Source organism: Hipposideros armiger, unplaced genomic scaffold (assembly GCF_001890085.2).
Source record: "Hipposideros armiger isolate ML-2016 unplaced genomic scaffold, ASM189008v1 scaffold_23, whole genome shotgun sequence".
NCBI classification, from domain to species: domain Eukaryota; kingdom Metazoa; phylum Chordata; class Mammalia; order Chiroptera; family Hipposideridae; genus Hipposideros; species Hipposideros armiger.
The window spans coordinates 5,319,310-5,341,819 of record NW_017731373.1 but is presented as its reverse complement, the minus strand read 5'-3'; the positions used below and the strand labels follow the sequence as shown (position 1 = coordinate 5,341,819).

General features: G+C 40.3%; 1 protein-coding gene across 21 annotated transcripts in view; it reads right to left on the bottom strand.

The window, feature by feature from the left end:
• CFLAR (CASP8 and FADD like apoptosis regulator) overlaps positions 1-12,324 on the bottom strand; it is a 41,648-nt gene extending 29,324 nt beyond the window's left edge. For 3 of the 21 annotated variants that reach the window (XR_002123158.1, XM_019635693.1, XM_019635681.1), the window contains exons 1-2: positions 11,583-12,276; positions 1,023-1,434 (exon numbers count right to left, since the gene is read on the bottom strand). Coding sequence is in view for 19 of the 21 variants with exons in the window: in XM_019635693.1 (XP_019491238.1) it covers positions 1,023-1,384 (362 nt within the window). In the remaining 2 variants the exon portion in view is untranslated. The other 18 variants (XM_019635688.1, XM_019635686.1, XM_019635689.1 and 15 more) reach the window with 18 other exon arrangements.
• Between the last annotated feature and the right edge of the window lie 10,186 nt (positions 12,325-22,510).

Genomic DNA, 22,510 nt, shown 5'->3' with positions numbered 1-22,510 from the left:
GAGCACAAATGACCCTCACAAACAAACTTGTGAAGTCAGGTATTATAATTCTTAGCTTCACAAGTAGGAAAATGAAGGCTCAACCAATGTTAGTGGCTGGCGCAGCCTCCAAAGCCTGTACCTGACAGTTCTGAGGCTTGAAACAGGCCTTCAGACCTTGAGTCTCAGGCACTTTCCAAGGCCCACACTGCTTTCAGCTCTTTTTAATACAGTTTTTAATAATACACATCATCTCTTAATATACATTATTGATATAACTAAACGCTGGTCGTCTGAAGAAAAGGAACTGCTAATTTAAGAGTACAAGTTCTCTTCCTTTCCCCAGAAACAGCCTTTCCGGTGGTTTCTGTGCCCTCCAGAACTGCCAAGAGAGTACTATGTGAACAGGAGGAAGGAACAACGTAAAGGCTATCTGAACTAAAGGGGACTCCAACAGACGTGCTCTCTGAACTGAAGGGGGCTACAGGCGGTTAACTGAAGAGATGTTCAATCTGGACTCTCCATGGTCTCTAGAAGCAATGACCTCACAGGAACTCACAGAAAGGAAGCCCACCCCACTGGCTTCCTCTGCAAGGAAAAGACCAGGGATGTTCAGGAAGGATCACAGAGTTCTACTACAAAGGCCATTTATCAGACTTGTTATTTCCTTTCTCAGTACCAAAAATTACCATGGTCTGATGACAGCAAGGAAAATCAAGCTAGCAAAGACCACTGCTGATCTCACAATCAGAGGCTGGCAAGACTTACTAGCTCTTAATCATTTCTATGTCTCTCACTCTACTATCAGGCAAACAGATACCATCCATCCTTTCAACTTTCATTATGATCTTCTGCCCAATTACTTTAAACAAATTCAATCTAAGAATTCGAAGAGTTCAAAGAGATAAAGTAACATTATACAGCAGCTGGATCAGTGGATACAGAAAATAATAAGGCTGCCTTTCTTACTGTCTTTGTTTCTCTCATTCGGAAGTCTAGATCACCTCATTCCCTTTCAGCCTCAGAAAGAGCTCATGAATTACCTATAGTCCGAAATAAGATGAGGGTGCCTGAGCAGGTGGGCCTCCATTGTCATTCTGTCTATCTTCAAGATCCGTTTGAGCAAGTCGAACCGCCTCACTCTGTAGAGCAGCTCAGCCAAGTGCATGACAGACAGCATTCCTCTCTCTCTTAAAATATCCAAAAGGTCCCTGACATTAAGTGGAGTCACATCTGCAGCAATGTCCCGGCACAAAAACAGAAGCATCTCCTTCTCATCTTCATCAAGTGCCTCTTCAACCTGATGGATGACCTCAGCAGTCATGCTGTAGAGTGTTGTTGCAAAGAACTGTATTAACAAGGCTCTCATCCAGTCAACAGAAGGCCACGAGGCAACTGACTTCATTTCTGATGGTCTTCTTCATTTCTTTCAGAATCCTTTCCAGTGGAGGTGTTCTGTGGTTAAAAGGGAATTTTTAAATCCTCTCATCAAAGTAATTTATGCCTATTCAAAGTACAGTCTCTTCTTTTCTCATTGGTTTCTTGAACCTAGCACATTAAATTCATGTTGTTAAGTCTACAGAAAGCGGTCCTCAGTAAACAAAGCAACTGATCCCATGACCAAGAGAAAGAAGATAACCTACATGTTAAAGGAAATGAAACTATACACAAATTATTTCCCAAAAAGCCCACACGCTTTATCTGAATTTCAGAACATATAGTATGGTAAGGGGAAAAATCATACAGTGGGTTAATGACTAAGTGACAAATGAATGACCCTGATAGGAGGAAGAGGAAAAAGCCCAATGACTAAGCCCTGGACCAGAAAAACTGGTGTCACAGGGTTAACTGCCTCTGTTGGTGACCTCGCTCTGGTAGGCTTAAATAAATATGGGTCTTGGCAAAAGGAACCCTCTGTGGGGTATCAAAAATGATGGCAGAAAGAGGCATCTGTTCCTACCCCCCCACCTTTTTTCAGTTGTTCTACTTGAAAATCCCTCATTCACACCTGTAAGCATAAATCTCCACTGCCATCCTCCCAAAGTCACAGGCCTTTTTCACAGATTCATCATGAATGCTCTTAGAACCTGGGGGACCCCTTGTGGAAGTGCCAGAGGCCCCTGACTCTCAATATACTGCTGAAGGGCAGCAATTATCACTAGAGTTCCTAATGGTATCAGTGGAAGGAAGGAAGAGGAACAGGGCATGCAGGGAAAGATCTCAGTCCTGGGATGGGACGGGGTGGGAGTGGTGGGGAGGTCATGCCATGAGTATATTCTTAACTTCATCCATTGGAACTCAACCTATTTTTTCTTAAAAATTAAGTTGCAAATGGCAATCACTGTTCACTGTAAAGTTTCATACCTATATTTTACATTAAATAAGTTTTTGTGTTGTTCTACGAGAGTACTTTGATTCTACCAGAGAACATTTCAGGTTAAAAGCTACTCTTAGCAACAAGTAATTGGCAACACAACCCAATGGCAAGTTGCTAACTGTTGCTGTGTATTTGCATACAAGTATATTTATATATTTATCTAACTATATTAGTAAAATGAACACTGAATCTATTTTACTTATTTATAAATAATCTATTTTATTTATATACAATCTCAGTTCATAAAAGCTTTGAGGCATCTTACAATAAAAACAAATAAGTACAAAAAAATCTTACATGAGAACAAGGAGAAAATTTAGGTTAGAAAGTCAAATGGGGTGTAAGGTTGGAGAACACAATGCAAATATGCAGGCCAGAAAGGCCTAAACAAATTTTAATAGGCTGTGAATTAGTCCCTAAACTTCCTGGCAGTCAAAGCAAAAAGGGTATATGGGACATTAAAAATGTAGTTCTTGCTGTCAGAGAGAAGAAAAGCAAAAGAGATTCTTAGAGGAAGCACAATTTTCCTAATGTTCCAATTAAAATATGAATGAGTATTTTAGTGCTCATTAATGAGAGCAATAACATTACATTTATTTTCAATTTTATTTCTTAAAATTTTTAAATATTTTATTTTAAAACAGACCATTCATTCATCATACCTTTTACACTGGTCTCCCATAACCAGTCTAAATGTGTGAGCTCTTAACAAAAATAGACATTTTATCCAGTGTATATGTATTAATAAGTATTGATGTGTCTATGCCAATCCCATGCCCATTCATCCAAAATTCACTTAAATGTGGCCATTTGTGAATAACTATAGAGTAATGAAATTTACTAAATTATTGCTCAATGAAAGTAAAAAATAACTAGTACTCAGACTACTTTATTTTTTTTTAGTCTGAAAGCTGAATTTTAATTTTATGTGTTCCAGAAAGCATAACTCTATACTCCACTCACAGGCAACAGTACTTTAATGTAGCCATTAGTTTCCATGAAGGGAGGTCAAGTTCTTTTTCTATTCACTAAAAGTCACAGTATTGTTCGCAGTTGTTATTATAAATTAACCTATAAAATATTTATATACACTAGAAAGTATGAAATAACAAGAGATAATTAAACATAAGAATAAGAAATGAGATATTATCCAAAGTCGCCAGACATCTGAAAAAAAACCAAAAAAACAAATAGAACTATGAGAAATTAAATGTTCAACTCCCTAAAAACAGTAATCTAACTTTTGTAATTCATAATTATCAATGATATAACAATGTCATCAACAGTTAACAAAATTAGATAATCATTTTTAAAAACATTATCTGCTCAGGGCCAGCCAAGTGGCTCAGTTAGTTAAGAGCTCACTCAAGAGCACGAGCTCTGAGCAACAGGGTCACCAGTTTGATTCCCAGCCCAAGCTGAGCTGCCGCTGAGCTCAGCTAAAAAAAAAATAATAAAATAAATAAATAAATAAATAAAGAATAAAAAACATTATCTGCTCAGTTCATTTCCTCCAGCAAGACTATTTTCTGCCAGTCATGTACACTAAGCAAAAGAACTGGCATGCTGTCTTTCCTCTGTCCTAATGGGGGTATAGTTTGGCAGCAAAATCCAAATTACTCAGTGGTAGCATCTGGCATATTCACAGAAAATTGCGAAAGGAAAACTACAGATCCCGTGTTGAGCCAGGCCAACAGGATGCAGCAAAATACCAGTGTGTATCTATTGGGATAGTGTTGGGGGCAGTTAACTGTGACTAGAGGTGATAGGCACTTACGAAAGGGGAGTATGGAAGAAAGAGGTAGGGTTGCATCCAAATAATCACTATTTTGTTGGGGTGTCTTTTAAACCCAAACCAACTTCTAGATATCAAGATTTAATATAAATGTATAGTAATATGGCACAGGGATAGATAACAAAACAACAAATACACAGATGAGAGCTTGGAAATCAGTCCACACCCAGATGACTGAGGTGGCCCTGTAAGTCAATACGGAAAGAACATTAACATCCAGAAACAGTGCTGGGACAACTGGTTATTCAGATAGATAGGGGGTAAACTGGGGTTCTTGCCTCATACCACATTCCATATGTACGAAAGTCCAAGACATAAAATTCTAGAAGAAAATCTACAAGAACCTCCCAAATAGCCACTAATCATGTGAAAATATGTTCAAGTCACAAGTAGTCAGAAAAATGCAAATTTAAACTACAATGAGATACTATTTCACATTAGTCAAGTACTAATATCTGTTACCAAATACCATAGAAAATACAGAGAAATATGAAATCTTATACATTGCTGGAGGAATTAAAAATTGGTCCAGCCACTTTGAAAAACAATTTGGCAATATCTGGTAAAGATAAAAACATATATTACTCCATGACATGAAAATTTCATTCCTAAATAAACATCCTTTAAAAAAAAACACAGATTGGTATACCAAAACACATATACAATGTTCCAAGCAGCAATAAATGTTATAGCAAAAAATGGAAACTATCTAAAAGTCTATCAAAGATTGAATAGAATGTTATAGTCCATTAATGAAAATAATATACAGCCCTGAGAATGAATGAACTAGAACTACATGAATCTCACAAACAAGCAAAAAGCAAAACAGCAAAACAAATATTTTTGCCTGGGCAAAAAGCAAGTTGCTAAAGTATGCATTAAAATCCTAAATGTTAAAAATAATACTATATATTGTTTTGGAAGTGTGTGAGTGTGTGAGTGTGTGTGTGTGTGTGTGTGTGTGTGTGTGTGTGTGTGTGTGTGTGTGTGGTGAAAATATTAAAACATAGTGATAGTAAATACTGAATTGGTTTCCATTACAGGATGAGTGGAATATAACTAGATAAAAATACAGAGGGAAAATGACTGAATTTGTAATAATTTCTTTCATAAGCTGAGCAACAGGTACACAGATACTAAAAATAAATATACCTCACACCACATTCTCTGACCACAGTGCAATAAAATTAGAGAACAACAGTAAGTCAAAAGAAAACCCTATAGGTTTTTAAACTGAAAAATTAGTTTCTATCTCTTCCACACTTATATAGAAACTATCTCACAGTATTCAAATGCTTTTAGAGCTTCCTTGGTGTAGATACAGACAAACCTTAGGACAAGTAAGCCTAGAAATGTTCCAAAGTTATTCTCAAAAAGAACAGGTCAAAAGAGAAGAAAGAGGGGGTGAGAAGGGGTGGTGGCAGGTAGAATGAGTTCTTTAGAGGTCTGTAAAAGGGCAGTGCCCACCACTTACCAGCCCTGCCCTGCCTGAGCTGCCCTGCTCAGCATCTCCTCTGAAGTCACTTGCTTCACCTCACTCAGGTGACAGACAATGGGGCTATCCAAGCCCAATTCTTTTTCTTTCCTGCTTTAACCCTACCAGACCTGAGGCCCTGAACCTAACTGTCCCCTATACCTGGGCTCCTGAGCATTAAAGAGAAAAAACCAACATGATATAGAAAAATGTTAGTTACATGCAAACAAGAGGTTAGAATAAGATGGAACTTGGAGACATTGTAGAAAATAGGTCTACCTTTCATCTAGCGCCAATATTCCACCTTTGTGTGCCAATCCACCCAGCAGGATAAGCCTTGTTTCGCACAGAGGTACTTCTTGCAAAGTGAGCACCAGATGTTGCTCTTCACCTTCTTGCATGGATTGTCTTGGTAAGACACTCCAGGATTTTGCTTGTTGTACCTGGAGTGCTTTTCCATGCACACAACACAGATATGATTAGATAAGATATGATTAGAAATTACCGAAAAATCGGTACAGCGGTCTGGTAGGGTTAAAATACCCATTCCTCCCAAGTGATCAACATTCTGTTAGTTTTGTTTCACCCCACAAGACATTTCACCTTTGCTAGCCAGACAAAACTGGAGTCTGTTTGTACTTTTAAAAAATTTTTAAGGAATTCCCCTTCTCTTTCCTCCAATCACTGTCAAATTTTAACTTAATAACTACTCCTTTCCTTTTTTCCACACCCACATAAAATCCATCCCAGTCACCATTTCAAAACTAAAATAAGTTCCAGTTTCATTTCTCCAGGGGAAGTCTTGGGACAGTTACCAATTATTTCAAACACTAAACAAAGCTAATCTAAGTTACCAAAATTAATTTCCACAGCATTGGCTAATAGAAAGGGATGTCATGTTCTAGAAACAAAAACCACTCCAGGTATTTTCAGCAGAAATGCATTTAATATGTATGCTTACAAAATTGATACAAGGGCTAGAGGAAGGGGCTCTTGGCTGGGCTTCTGAGAACCATTCCTGGGGCTCCCAGAAAGACATGTCTCTCAGCCAGGGCAGTGAGGAATCAGGAGGCCGCCCCTGGGAGCACTGAGCTCAAGAGCACCTGCACAGCAGTGACCCAGAGATGAGAAAGCGACCCACCACCACACTTAACTCCAACACCGACAAATCTGGTGACTGGACACCATAACACTGCTGCCCAAATCCCCACACCACCACCACCATGCCTGCCAGCAGGGAAACTAAGAAAATCAGCCAGCTATTGGCCTCCACCTCACTTCTGTATATAAATCTTGCATGAATGCACCTGACAAAACAAAACTCCCAGGGAAATACAGTCTATAGTTTTCCACCCTCTGGACAGAGGTGAGAATGGGTTCTGAGCACCAATGGTCCCGATCCACCACAGAACAGGAGTCCATAAGGGCATTTGTATCCTTTTAGTTAAATCCTCTGTGCAGACCCCAGTGCCTGACTCATAGTAGGCACTCAATTTGTATTGGTTGAATGAATGAATGAATGAATGAATGAACGAACAAACGAAAGAATAAAATTTCATAAGATGCTACCAGGTAATAGCCCACTTCCCTTTCTCCCCATACTGGACCTAGACCATATGCCAACATCCTTTTGCCAACACCCTCAATTCTCTTACCCTTTTGCCTCCTGACCACCAGTTCTGCAACACCTTGAGTAACCAACTGGTCCTGATTTGTCAGGACTTTCCAGTTTTAGCACTAAAAGTCCCGTGTCCCAGAAAATTTCTCAGTGCTGGAAAAAGCAGGATGGTTGTCACCCCAGCATCCCATTCTCGATAGTGAGCCACCTCCACTCATACATCTAGAGTAGCAAGTCATGCTGAAGGAATGGGGAAAGATCACACCACACCCTTGAGATTTTCAACCTTAGCAGGTCTCTTGCTGCTGCTTGGCAATTTTTGACAAAACCTTGGGTCAGGTCTTCCCAAATCCTCACAACAGCTCCACCTTCACTGCTTTCTTCCACCCTAACACAAACCACTGGTGCCATTTCTCATCAGATGACCTTTCCGTTTATCAGGAACAAGTTCCCACAACCTTCTACAGAGCAGCCAGCATGACTGGTTCCCATCACACCTTAATCAATCCAAGGACATACTTAATATTCCATTCTTTATACTGCTTCTCTACCTGAAGCAAGGTCATGGCACAGCATGAAAGCAAGGTCATATCCACCAAGTCACAGCAGGCAAGTTAAATGCAGTTTCCCAACAACTACAAAACCAGACGGTAATGAAATGAAGCCTGCCTGGCCAGCTGCAGAAAGCAGCATGCAAACCCAAAACTTACAGGTGTCTGGGAATCCCCACTGAGATATGAATATGCAGGGCATCCTGAGAATTGGCAGGACCTCAACTTGAACAGGCAGAATACAATGTCTCCAGGCAAGCTCACCAGACATACCCCAGCCTTTTAGCAAACGGTGCATCTCCCCACCCCTTTAGCTAAAAATTTCTTTTACACTTATCACAATTTCTAAAACTGTAAGGTTCTACAGTGGTTGTAGATTTTTTTTTACTTGCATTTCCCACTTTTTTTGTGCTTGCTTTTTTTTGCACTCATATAACCACTGTATAAGACGCACCCAGCTTTTAGACCCCACATTTTTTGAAAAAGGGTGTGTCTTATACATGTGGGAATACAGTAGTTCTTTCTTAAGTACTGAATTACTAAAGATGAAAACTCAATATCTAGAATGAGGAAAATAATGAAGAAGTTTTTTGTCTGTTTTGCACAAGAACTTAAATGGTCAAATAAAGACAAAGGGGCCAAAAGCGGGGACCATCAAAGAAACATATACAGAACAAGGTACAAAGTGTAGAAAAGAAAGCAGTTTTATCTGTAAAGATTCAAGAATATAGGTATATATTATATATTATATAAATTTGTATGTGCATGGGATCAAAGAAGAAATTATCTCTAAACCCAGAACTGATGAGGGAGAAAAAACATTCGGACATCTGAACAAGCAGATTCATGAAATGTAAATTGTTGATACACACATTCTCAAAAACAAGAAAAGCAGCCATTAAAAGAAAAAAAAATCTTTCATTAGAAACACTGTTGCCAAAGGAGAGTAAAATTACATGTGAGAAAAGCAGAGTATTAACAGAAGAAAAAAAAAGTAATTCTGAAACACTATTGAAGAAACAGCACCATACAAAATAAAGCAAAATATACGGTATATTTTTAAAAACATTTAAAAGACTGTATTTGAGTGCACACATTTCTGAAAAAGAAACTACACAGCAACCTTTGGTTATCTTAGGTAATGGACTCCTGGGGGCTTTCTCTAATTACTTTCGCATGTATTTTAACGCCAATAATTATAATACAATTTGACTGAAAAGTTTTTGAAGAAAAAGTATGCCAACACTGTGTTAAGTGCAATCCTATGGTATGTTGCAAAAATAGCCACTGAGTATATGCAAGCATAGAGCAAAGGAACCCACCTTGGGTTGTGAAGTCTTCCTAGAAGTGGTGACAGGAGCTTAATGTAAAAGAGAAATAGGGCATTTCAATAATAATAGTGTTTCTTACCTCACTAATTTATAGTAAAGAAAGCAAGGACAAGTGTGAGTACACGTTGACAGCTCTGTGACACGAGTTTAATTAGCTTTGGGGGCTCTACAAGAAAGAAATAATCAATGCAGTCCAGGAAAATTTTAAAAGCTACACGCCGAGTGACTAACAGGAGTGCTGCGAATGAGTCCCTAGGAGGCTCAAAGAAGGGCCAAAGGGCTAAAAGTCGGAGACTCAGTCCTTTTCTGCCGAAATCGGGACACAGTACCCCCTGGCAGCTCCGGAGTCCAGGGCGACGCCAGCACAAGTAGAAGAGGAGCGAACAGGGTTCTCGGTCTACTCACTCCGGGGCAGCCGCCGGCGCTTCCAGCTGGATCTCGGGGGGCAAAGGAGCGCACCCAAGTGGAACACGATCAGACCCACCGCGCCAAAAAACCAGAGTCGGAAATTCTGCAAACAGGATGAGGAACTGAACGTAGCGTCAGAGGCTGCTTCGTGTAAGCAGGCGTCGGGAAGCCCCTTAGGGCAGAGCACCCGAGAGAAACTCCTCCAAGCTCCCCGGCAGAACGCGTGGCTCACCTGACACTTCAGGTTTGAGAACCCTCCGCCTGGACCTTAAAAACGCCACAAGGTTGTGCACACACCTGTGTCTCTCTGAATAAATTCTCCCTTGTTTAGGCAAGGAGGCTGCGCGTAGCTCCGGGAAATTGCCTGCGGAGGGCGGTAACTGAGTGGACGCCGCTGCTGTGCCCCACTACCTCACGGCAACGGGTGAGCATGACCTACCTAGTAACGAAAACACCTTCGTTTTGCTTCCAATACCTCCTGCCACCGCTCTTTAAAACAAACAAAAACTACCCTTGACTATCCTCCCAACGGCCCCGGTCGCACAAGACTCCCAAGGAGGCAGGGGGCAAGGGGTACCCAGTTCCTGCAGACCTGCCGGTGGATTCACCTAAGATCACCTAAGAAACCGGGTGAAAGATAGGGTGTAAAGATAGTTAAAGGGAATGCAAATGCCAGCTACAAACAGAAATGTAAAACATGAAGTCGTTAGAAAAAGCCAATTTTAATCAGGACCGCCAACCCAGAAGCTGTAAGTAAAACAAGTAAAATAAAAAATGAAAACATTCAAAATTCCCTTCCAAACTCGTCTTTTGTTTTGTTTTGTTGGAATTGAGCCAAGTTTTTGGTTGTTTTTCTCTTCCTCTAAGGGGAACCAAAACCAAAAAAATACAAAAAATGTTGTTCCTTTTATCTGAAACTTCTTATCAAAAGCAGGTCAGAGCCCGGTCTGACTTTCAGACTATTCATCCGGGTTTGTCCGTGTTCAAAATAATTCCAAGTATGGTCAGCACCTTCTTACTGGCACCACCTCTCGTTGCGTAAACAAATTTAAAATGTCAACAAATAAAAACATTGGCAGACCTTCAACGTCCTTGAACTTACTATTTATTGTCTTGAACCAAAAACTTGGCCTGAATTTCAATGGCCTTTGTTCTACTGTAATCCAGTTTACATGTTAAAATCTGGACACCATCCAAAAGCAACAACTTGAAATCAATCACCTTCCGTTTTCCCAGTTCTCTTGAAGGGAGAGGGGAGCCAGAAACACTTTTTTTTTTAAGGCTTTATATAAATTTATCTACCAGTCAGTTATTCTGAACTTTTCCACAGCAAGCTTTCCTTGCAACTTGCCAAAATATATTATATGTAAATGCTTCGAGAAATAATCCTGCCCTACCTACTTCACCAAGTTATTGCGAGAGAGTAAAATGTCCCGCCAGGGCGGCTGCCCCTGCCCGATCAAGGCAAACATGCACACACACTGAGCAGGAAAAACTCCTCTTTCTCATCAACTTTTTAAAAGGAAACTTGCGAAATGTTTGTAAACAGTTCACCCCAGGTACTGAGCAACTCTCATGATGATCTTCAGCAAAGTTTACAGGATGCTGGCGACCTGCCACCGAAGCTCACGGCTTGTTTTCCACCAGGGGTAATTTGGTCCGGTGCATCCGGGGGCACCGCGGACCGTCCCTGAGATCCGGACAGCCTCTGGCAGCCCTCCTGAGAATCCGGGGCGCGAGGAGAGCGGGGCAAGGAGGTGGGAGCCGGGAGTGGGTGCGGGAGCGGGGGGCTCCACCCCAGCGGGCGCCCGTGGGCAAACCAGATATAAGGAATCTACTGGACTGCGTCACCAGTCAGAGGCCCACCGCACTCCAGACCCTTGCAGGGCACCCCCCGCCCAGTTCTGAAAGTGCCAGTCGGGAGCTGTGGCCAGGGGCGCGAGAGGCGGCGCTCGGGACCTGCGGCGACATTGACGCGGAAACCAGCAATGACAGAGACCTCAAGGACTGAGGAAAATCGAAGCAGCAGGATTGAGTGCGGGCACGTACCATCGGGTCCACGGTGGGGCCTTCCTCCCGCTGCGGCCTGCCAGGCTTCACTTTCCCGGAAACTTGAAAACAAAATGGAGGAAAGGAAACCGAAAGCCTGGAGGCGGACGTTGTGCTACGTGGCTTTGTGCTGGCCTCGTGCGAACACTTCACTCCACAGGAAAAGTTTGCTGGCTTGACATTCACGGCGTTAGGGCCAGAGACACCCTACTCACCAGCCACAATGAGTCTCTTTCTGTTGAATTGCTCACACTCTCCTAGCCACAGCCAGATCGTAAAATACGCTGTGAACTCAGGATGGTGGTTTAAAGGAGTTCTGATTGTCGTTATGAACAAACACTGTTAGTGTTTTTTACTGATATATAGGAATAATAACAAATAGCAAATGTAAAAGCTATTTATGTTTTAATCTATTTGTGATTTTTTTTTCATTTAACTTTTCTTGAAACAAACGTAAACTTAAAGGAAAGTTGCAAGAATACCAAGAGAGTATTGACCTTGGAGAAGGAATATGCCTACCAAGAAGGACTCCTTGTGGTTAATTGGGCTCAAGTTCATGAGTCTAACAGCTATTGCTGGCAGAGACCACACATGCACTGTGGATATCAGAGAAAAGCCACAGAATGAGCTACCAGCCTCCTGCACTGTTCCTTTCCTTTGAGTCCACCCTTATAAAATCATATTGGACCCCAATGGACTGATACCTGCCCCCTCCAATAGGAACACTGCACAGCTATGTCCTCATTTGCATTTACGTTGAGAATGGCTTCATATCAACCAATCAGAACACACGAAGCTGACCAGTACTATTTGGACTAATCAGACTCCAAATTTAGATTCCTTATTTGCACTTTCTCTTTAAAAAGCAGGTCTTCCCTGTGTCTCAGGTGAGTGCTTTTACCCTTCCACTGAAGACTGTGTCTCCCCAGTTTGCAAACTGTTAACTTGAATAGTCTCTCCTTTTTCCACGCCCCAGATTGGGAACTCCTGTTGGTGTTAGATTGCTGGCAGCTAACTTTTGTTGACAAAAGATTGACTAATGGCATAACAGCATAAGGAGCTTAGCTGACCCACTCCCCAGTGCAACTGATGAAAATTATTTTATTTTATTAGTTTCAACTGTACAAAACAACATGATAATTAAGACATTTACACCCCTTACAAAAGTGATAAACCACCCCCAATCTACTACCCCTCTGACATTGTATATAATTGTTACAATACCACTGACTATATTCCCTATGCTGTACTTTACATCCTGTGAATATATATAGATAGATAGATAGATAGATATACACACACATATATATATTTAACTATAGTTGACATTCAATATCATTCTACTTCAGCTACAGGTGTATAGTGCAGTGGTCAGGCATCTACACAGTCTATGAAGTGATCCCCCTGGTAAGTCCATTCATTATCCATCTGGCATCCTACATAATCTTTACAACATTATTGATTATATTCCCTATACTGTATTTCATATCCCCATGACTATTTTGTGACTACCAATTTGTACTTTCTAGTCCCTTCACCTTCTCCCCAATCCCCACCACCCTCCCATCTAGCAACCATCAGTTGTTTCTCTATATCTCTGAGTCTATTTCTGTTTTGATGAAAATTATTTTAAAACAACAAACAACCTTTTAAAGCTTTGGAAATAATCCTAAGAGAAAACAGCAAATGAAGAAACATCTATTTAAGAAAATCTACGGGGCTGGCCGAGTGGCTCAGTAGGTTAAGAGCGCAAGCTCTGAGCAGCAGGGTCACCTGTTCGATTCCCACATGGGCCAGTGATCTGTGCCCAAGCTGAGCTGCCGCTGAGTTGCCTACGGGCAGCCAGATGGCTCAGCTGGTGAGAGCGCGTGCTCCTAACAATAAGATTGCAGTTCGACTCTCGCATCTGTATTCTTTCAACCAAGACTCTTATTCCCTTTACCCTCCCAACTCGGCAAGGCAGATCCACACTCTGGACTGCTGCTAGCGAGAACACGGGCCCACCTCTCCCCATGGCTCCCAATTGGAAGAGCAGAGTGTCAGCAATTCTCACCCTGCCTGCAGCTACCTGATACTGAGGCCAAGTCCTGGATAAGTGTGGCTGACAAATGAAGGATGCTTTTTTCATCCAGCCCCACTCATGGAACAGAGTGTGGATGGAAAAGTGGTGCTGTAATAAATCATAAATCCCTAACTCAGCAGGTCATGGTGGGTAGTCACATCCCAGGCATATAAGCTCTTTACTATTATAAAAGGCCTACCTTTGCCTTAAGCAAGACCTGTCTGTTGTGTCTGTGCATCTAGGTTAACACACCTTTGAAATGCCCCCTCTCTGACCCCTCCTTCTAAAGCATGACCACCTCAAGAGAGCACATGATCTTAACTATCCTGTAACCCAGCCCCCAGCTCGCTTTCTCCAACCTTCATGTAATCTTCCTTACTTCCCTCTTTAATCTCAAATGCATAAAAGAAATGTTATTCTCCAAATATTCACTCTATTGTGATCTTGCTTCCAGGCATACCCTCTATTTGACTCAAATAAGTTTTTATAAAAATTGTCCACAGGTTTGGATGTTCTTACATCGACATTTAGGTTTTACTTTGGGTTGGAGTGCTGAGAATACTGGTATCCTAATCACCCTTACCCTAGCTCCTGAAGAGGTGGTTCAAGCCAGAAAAGATAAGCCTGAAGATCTCAGGCTGCTACCCCCTCCTCCACCTAGAGTTTAGCCTCTAGAGCAGGTGCAATAAATATAACATATTGTTCCACCTGTTGCTCCAAAGCCCTAGTTCAGTGATTGTGCCTGGGGGGGGGGGAGAAGCAGTTCATAAAACAGATAGCTCTTAAACTCTTCCCAAAGGAACTGACTTCTTTTCATTTGCAACAGAACATGTTGCAATTCCTGGAGGTTGTGATGACAGGCAATTGGGAGGAGTTTCAAGATATGGGCTAAATTGTAATCTGGCTAATTTGCAAGGGGGAACCAGAGATAAAAACAGTTGGGGGAAGCCTTCCTGGAGTAAGAACAAATATTAAACACTCACCTCATAAACTATTGCTTCAAAGGGGCCACAATTTGATTGGATTCATTTGTAGAACAAATTATGCCAGAACATTGTTGAAAATAATAGAGCAATCGGAGCATTTGAGATCTTGCTGCCTGGCATATGTCATCAGTTTGGCTTAACTAAACTCTTATAAAACTTCTCTTAAATAAATAATAATAGAGCAATCAGTTTGCAAACTGATGGAGTTTAACAGCTGGGTGTGGTCAGGAAATAAAAGGAAGAGAGCCCCACCCAAAAACGACCATAATACCAGGATAACAATATCAGAAATTTATGAGGGGTGGGGATAGACTTCACTAAAGTAATTTAGCCCTCTATGTAACAAATAAACAAGCAAATAACAACAATAGGGTGGGGGTTGAGGAGTGGGAAGAACCAAGTACCCAGAGTTGCTACAATATATTATCTAAAATGTTCAGTATTCAACAAAAAATTACAAGGCATTCAAGTAAACAGGAAAGTATGACCCATACACTGGAAAAGTAATAGGCAACAGAAACTGCCTGTGAGAGAAACCAGATGTTGAATTTATCGGAAAAAGCATTCAATAGCCATTATAAACATGTTCACAGAACTAAAGAAAAGCATGATCAAAGAAGAAAAAGAAGGTATGATAACAGATTATGTCACATCAAATACAGAATATCAATAAAAAAATATTCAGACACCTTAGAGCAGGGATGTGACTGAAAAATTATAAAAATGAGCCAAATAGAAATTCTGGAGTTGGAAAGTATAATAACTGAAATAACTTAATTAGGAGCTCAAGAGTAGACTTGAACTGGCAGGAGAAAGAATAAATTGACTTTAAGAAAGATGGATGGAGATTTTATGCAAGGCAAAGAACAGAGAAAAATGAAGAGAGCCCCAGAGAAATGTGGGACATCATTAAGCACACCAACATGTACTTAATGGGAGTGTCAGAAGGAGAGGAGCATGCAAATAGAGCAGAAAAACATATTCAAAGACATCATGGCTAAAAACTTCCAAAATGTATTGAAAAACTGTAAATTACACATCCAAGAAGTTTAACAAATTCCAATTAAGCTAAATGCAAAGAGATCTACAGATACATACAGTAAAAATGCTGAAAGTCAAAGACAAAGAAGAAATCTTAAAAGCAGCAAGAGAAAAACAACTTATTACTTATCAGTGAATAGCAATAAGATTAATAGCTGACTTCTCAGCAAAATCAATATAGAGGCCAGAAAGCAATGAGTTAACAAATTCAAAGTGCTCAAAGCAAAAAACAGAAACTTTCAACCAACAATCCTATATGCAGCAAAACAACTTTATGAAAATAAGATTGGTGAGATACTTTCCCAAATAAACAAAACCTGAGATAATTTGTGGTAACAGACCTGCCGTGTAAGAAATACTAAAGGAAATTCTTCAAGCTGAAAACAAGTAACCCCAGACAATAATTCAAATGCTCACACACAAAAAAAAAAAAACCAGAAAAGGTAATTCTACAATTATAAGACAGTATAAATTAATATTTTCCTCCTATTCTTAACTGATTTAAAAAACAATTGTAGGGACTGGCCAAGTGGCTCAGTTGGTTAAGAGCATGAGCTCTGAGCAACAGGATCACCACTTCAATTCCCACATGGGCCAGTGAGCTGCGCCTGAGCTGAGCTGCCAACAGGTGACAGGATGGCTCAGCTGGTGAGAGCACATGCTCCTAACAAGGTTGACAGGATGGTGGGCTACACACACCTGCAACTAAAGTTGAACATGCTACCTTGAGCTGAGCTGCCCTGAGCTGCCCAATGGTCAGCCAGATGGCGACTGGACTTGGAGCTGAGCTAGCTGCACCCTCCACAACTAAGATTGAAGGACAACAACTTGGCCGTTCCCCTTCCCCAATTTCCTAACACTGTTCCCCTTCCTCAATTCCCTAATAAAATCTTTAAAAAAAAAAGCAATTGTATAAAATGATATAATAGATTTTTGTGCCTATAACAAAGAAATGAATATGTGTGAAATATATTTCCCAACAAAAAAGAGGTAGGTGGTAGCAAAGCTATATTGGAATAAGAAAATGACTACAGATGGCAAAGTAATAATTATAACAATCTATTGTTGGGTGTGTAACATGCATTAATGTAATATATATACAAAATACCACAAATGGGGAAGAAGGGAATAGAGCTATGTAGGGGTAATATTTCCTTATACCACTGGAACCAGCTAGTATAAATCTGAAGCTGCTTCTGATAAGTTAAGATATATATGGTAAACCCTACAGCAATTATTAAAACAATAACTCAAAATATATAGTGAAAAATTATTAAAGAAATTAAGACGCTACATTAGAAAATATTCACTTAATGTAAAAGAAAACTTTTAATGTAAAATAAAGGAGTAGCAAAAAAGACATATGCCATATAGAAAACAAAATGTAAAATGGAACATGTAAGTCCAACTATATCAACAATATTAAATGAAAATGAGCGAAATAATCCAATCAAAAGGGAAACTTGTTAGACTGGATAAAAAAATAAAAGCATAAAAAAAAAAAAAGTATGATCCGGGCTGGCCAAGTGGCTCTTTGATTAAAAGTTGGTTTGGGAGTGTGAGCTCTGAGCAGCAGGGCCCCAATTCAGATCCCACATGAGGGCCATTGACACTGCCCGCTACAGCTCAGATGGCAAACGACAGCTTGACCTGGAGCTAGGCTGCCATGAATCACTGGCGATGGTGTAGGCTACAGTGGGGCTGCAGTGGGCTGCCATAAGCTACCATGAGTGGCCGGCACTCAGTGTGAGCGGCCAGCAGCCTGCGTGAGCTGCTGTGAGCCACCGTGAGCAGCTGTCCAAGAGCTGATGACCTATCTGCCTCAGCAGGGAAGAGTGCAATAATACCAACATGGGCCAGGGAAGCGACGTCCTCCACAACTAGACTGAAGAACAAAAGGACAACAATTTGTCTGTTCCCCTTCCCTGATTCCCCAACGCTGTTACCTCCCCCAATTCCCCAATAAAATCTTTAAAAAACAAAAACAAATAACCTATGATCCAATTATAACTGCCTATAGGAGACATACTTTCAATTCAAAGATACAAATGGATTCAAAATAAAAATATGGGAAAAGATATAACATGCAAACAGCAACAACAAGAGGGATGGACTGGCTATACTGATATCAGGCAGCATAGACTTTAAAATAAAAAATATTACTAGAAGTAAAGAGGGGCATCTTATAGCAATAAAAGTGTTGATCCATCAGATAAATATAATCAGTAGAAACATATAAACATTTAATAACAAAACATCAAAATACATGAAGCAAAACTGAAAGAAATAAAGGGGAAAATAGTTCCACAATAATAGCTGGAAACTTAGACACTCCATTTTCAATAATGGATAGAACAACTAAACAATCAACAAGGAAAAGGAAGGCTTGAGCAATACTATAAAACAACTAGACCTAACTCACAGCTGTAGAATGCTCCACACAACAGAATATACATTATTAATTATACATGAATATACACATTCAAGTGCACAATGGAACATTCTCCAAGATAGACCATCTGGTAGGCCATAACACAAAGCTCAATAAATTTAAAGAGATAAAAATAATATAAATATGTTCTCTGACTACAATAGAATTAAATAGAAGTCAATAACAGGAAAAATTGGTAAAACTCACAAATATGTGGAAATAAAACACACTCCTGAGTAACCAGTGTGTCAAAGACCTCATCAGAAAAACCTGAAAATACTTTGAGATGAATGGAAAATCAAGTGCAACATAGCAAAACTTATGGGGGACAACTAAAGCAGAGTAGAAAGAAAATTTTTTTTTAAGATTTTATTGGGGAGTTGGGGGAGGGGAACAGTGTTGGGGAATCCAGGAAGGGGAACCATTGCTGTCCTTTTGTTCTTCAGTCTAGTTGTGGAGGACTTCGCTTCACTGGCCCATATTGGTATCATCATTGTGCTCTTCCCGGGTGAGGCAGATCAGTCGCCAGTCACTGGATGGCATCCCTTGGCAGCTCACACCATCTGCCGGCCACTCATGGTAGCTTACGGGAGCCCACTGCAGCAGGGGCTGCAGCCTATGCCTTCGCCAGCGACTCATGGCAGCCCAGCTCCAGCTTGAGCTGTTGTTCACCATCTTAGCTGTAGAGGGCGCAGCATCACTGGCCCTAATGTGGGATCTGAACTGGGGCCCTACTGCTCAGAGCTGGCATCCCAAGCCAACTCTTAACCAACGCGCCACTCGGACGGCCCAGAAATTTTTAACTATACATGCCTCTACTAAGCAAAAAGAATCTCAAATTGATAACCTAATCTTCCAGTTTAAGACACTAGAAAAAGAAGAGCAAACAACCTAAAGCAGGCAGAAGAACGAAAATAATAAACATTAAAGTGGAAATTAATAAAAATAGAATAGAAAAAACAATAGGGAAAATCAATTAAACCTAAAGCCAATTTTTTGAAAAGGTGAACAAAATTGACAAACCTTTAGCTAGATTGACCAAGGAGGAAGAAAAAGACTAAAATTACTAGAATCAGAAGTGAAAGAGGGGACATTACTACTGATCCTACAGTAATAAAAAGGATTATAAAGGAACACTATGAATAATTGTACACCAACAATTTAGATAACCTAGATGAAATGAACAAATCCCTAGAAAGGCACCAACTACCAAAGCTGACTCAGGAAGAAATAGACAATATGAGTGACCTATGAAAAGTGAAGAGATTGTGTAAGTAATTGAAAATCTACCCAAAAATAAAGCCCAGACCTAGATAGATTACCTTGTAAATTCTACAAAAGATTTAAGGAAAAATTAAATCTAATTCTTCACAAACTCTTCCAAATAACAGAAGAAGAGTGTGTTAGTTTGCTAGGGTTGCCATAACAAAATACCATAGACTAGGTAGCTTAAACAACAGAGGCTTATTTCTCGCAGTTGTGGAGGCTAGAAGTCCAAAATCAAGACATCAGTAGGTTTGCCTTCTCCTGAGGCCTTTCTCTCCTTGGCTTGCAGATGACAGCCTTCTGTGTCTTCTCATGGTCTTTCCTCTATACACAAACATCGTTAGTGTCTTTCTGTCTGTCCAAATATTCTCTTCTTGTAGGAACACCAGTCAGGTTGGATTAAGGCCCATCCTAATAGCCTCATTTTAACTTCCTCACCCTTTTAAAGACCTTATCTCTGAATATAGTAACATTCTGAGTTACTGGGAGTTAGGGCTTCAACATATGAATTGGGGGGTGAGGGTGGGCGACAAAATTCAGCCCAGAAAAAGGAAGGAACAACTCAGTTTATGAGGCCTTATTGCCATGTTACCAAAACTAGACAAAGATATCACAGGCAAAGAAAACTATAAATCAATATCTCATGCATATGGATGCAAAAGTTCTCAACAAAATACTTTAAAAGTTTCACCACTTATGTATGCATTTCTAAACAGTATAGCTTAGTTTTGGCTATTTTTGCACTCCTTATGAATGAAAACAAATCTTATTCTTTTTGTTTTCCTTTTTTCCATACAATGGAATACTGCTTAACAGTAAAAAGGAACAAACAACTGATTCATGCAACAACATGGAAAATTATGCCTGATATGCTTGCCAAAATGTTTAGGGAACATACACTGATGTCTTTCAAATACATCAAAAAATAAGATGGATAAATAAGATGTGTTAAAGCGAGTGTAGTAAAATCGAATGGTACAATCTAGTGGTAGGTATGTGGGTGTTCACTGTAAAATTCTCTCAGATTTGCTTTATGATTGAACATTTTTATAACAAAAGGATGGGAAAGAAAACATTGTGCTGATTGAGAGAATCCAGAAACACAAAAAGTACATACTGTATGGTTTATTTATACAAAACTTTAGAACAGACAAAACAAATCTATAGTGACAGAGGGCATACATCAGTAGTGGCCTGAGAAATGTTAATTATAAAGGGGCATGAGAAAAAATTGGGAGTGTGGAAATATTCTATATATTGATTGGATGGTAGTTACATAGGAGGATACATTTCTCAAAAGCCACTGAACTGTACACCTAAAATAAGTTATTTACTTATGTAAATTATGTACATTGTACAGTGATAAAGTGAATTTTAATACAAACAGGCAAACAAAAGTGGATTGGAAGCTCTGAGCTCCTAAATGGGTCTAATCCATTCTAAGCATCTCAGTGGACAATCTAGCTGAGCTATTTTGGGGGGGAAACTCCCTCGTCAGTATTTTCAAAATGTTCCTTTTAAATTGGTCAGATTTAGCAAAGATGATTCTTCTAATCTCCTGCCTGCAGAGAAAAGGCCTGGTTGCCAGAGCTCCCAAAGTAGAGAGCGAAAAGATTGATGAGGTTTCCTAATCCAAGAAGCATGCGTCATTGTAGCTGGACACTCTTGGCCAGACCCCTTACTGAAACCCTTTCTTCCTTTGCTTCTAGGATCCAGCTCTTTCCAGATTTACCTCCCACTTGTATGATCATTTTTTCTCAGTCTCTTTATAAAACTCCTTTTTTTGTTTGTCCCTTAAATAGTAATTCTGTCCTTGAGCCTCTTCTTTTTGTCAACCAGGATTTAATTATCTTTTGTTTTAGTGATTATACATCTCTCTACTGTGTTTCAATAGTTCCCATATCCATCTGATTTCTCCCATGGTGTGTTGGAGTTCTGTCTATCTGTTGTCTGCCTTCACGGAACACTAAAGGAATGTGCTGAGTACAAAGTGTGACAGGGAGAGGCAGTCAAGGTCAGAGGTTAGAAAAATCATCAGAGCTCAAAGGCCACCAGCTGGTTCAGCAGTGTCCCAGGTGTGAAAAGAGATGCTGACACAAATGGAGACCATACCTAGGTGCAGACGTGGCATTTCTGTGCCCTTACTTGTGGTGTAGATATTTACTTGTGATGTTGCTGTTTCTTACTTGTGATGACCTTTTCCCACGCTGTCGCTCCACAGCAAGGAGCCCTTTCCCAACACAAAGTAAATGCTTGGGCCCTCTGGTTTGCCTTTCTTTACGACTGAACATTTTATCATAAAATGTTGGGGAAGAAATCATTGTGCTAAGTGAAAGAAGTCAGACACCAAGGAGTACATACTGCTTCAGGACCTAACATTAAAGTTAGAGATTGGGCTATTCCCCCATAGCTTGGGGCACAGACTCCAGGGGAGAATCTGTACTATCCCCTCCTGGGGGGCCTGCAAAGATAGTTTCACAATGGGAGCTACCATTGAAAAGTAGGCACACAGTAAGTGGTAGCTGTTATTTTAGCCCGTGTAGATTACCATGTTCTTTATACACATCACTCGTAATTCTCTGGTAGGGACCATTATCCTCATTTTACTAATGGGAAAACTGAGGTTCAGAGAGGCTGAATAATTAAGTAACCGGAGTACTAAAGTCATACAGATAATAATTGGCAGAGCTTGGGTTCGAAAGCAGGGAGTCTTACTCTAGAGCCCAGAGGTCTGTTGCCTGTAGCTAACGGAAGAGGTGGCCGTGTTGGGAATAGGGATGCCTTCTACACCCACCTTGTATAAAAATATTGCTACCACTGATCTTTTTACTGTCTTCATAGTTTTTCCTTTTCTAGAATGTTGCATCATCGGAATCATATAGTATGTAGCCTTTTCAGATTGACTTCTTTGCCGGGGTCCTGCCTCGGCGTTCCAGTGAACAGTACCTGAAGTGGGGGGCGAGGTTTAAGGAAACAAAGAGACAAAGAGACAAAGAGGGTCCGGGAGGACTGGAAGCACTCTTGGCAACCAGCCTCTAGTTTATTTTTCCTCCCCATTATATACCTCCAGAGTACATGCAACACAGAAGGGATAAATATGCATTACCTCATTAAAAGTACATCATTAGCTACCTACTAGAAA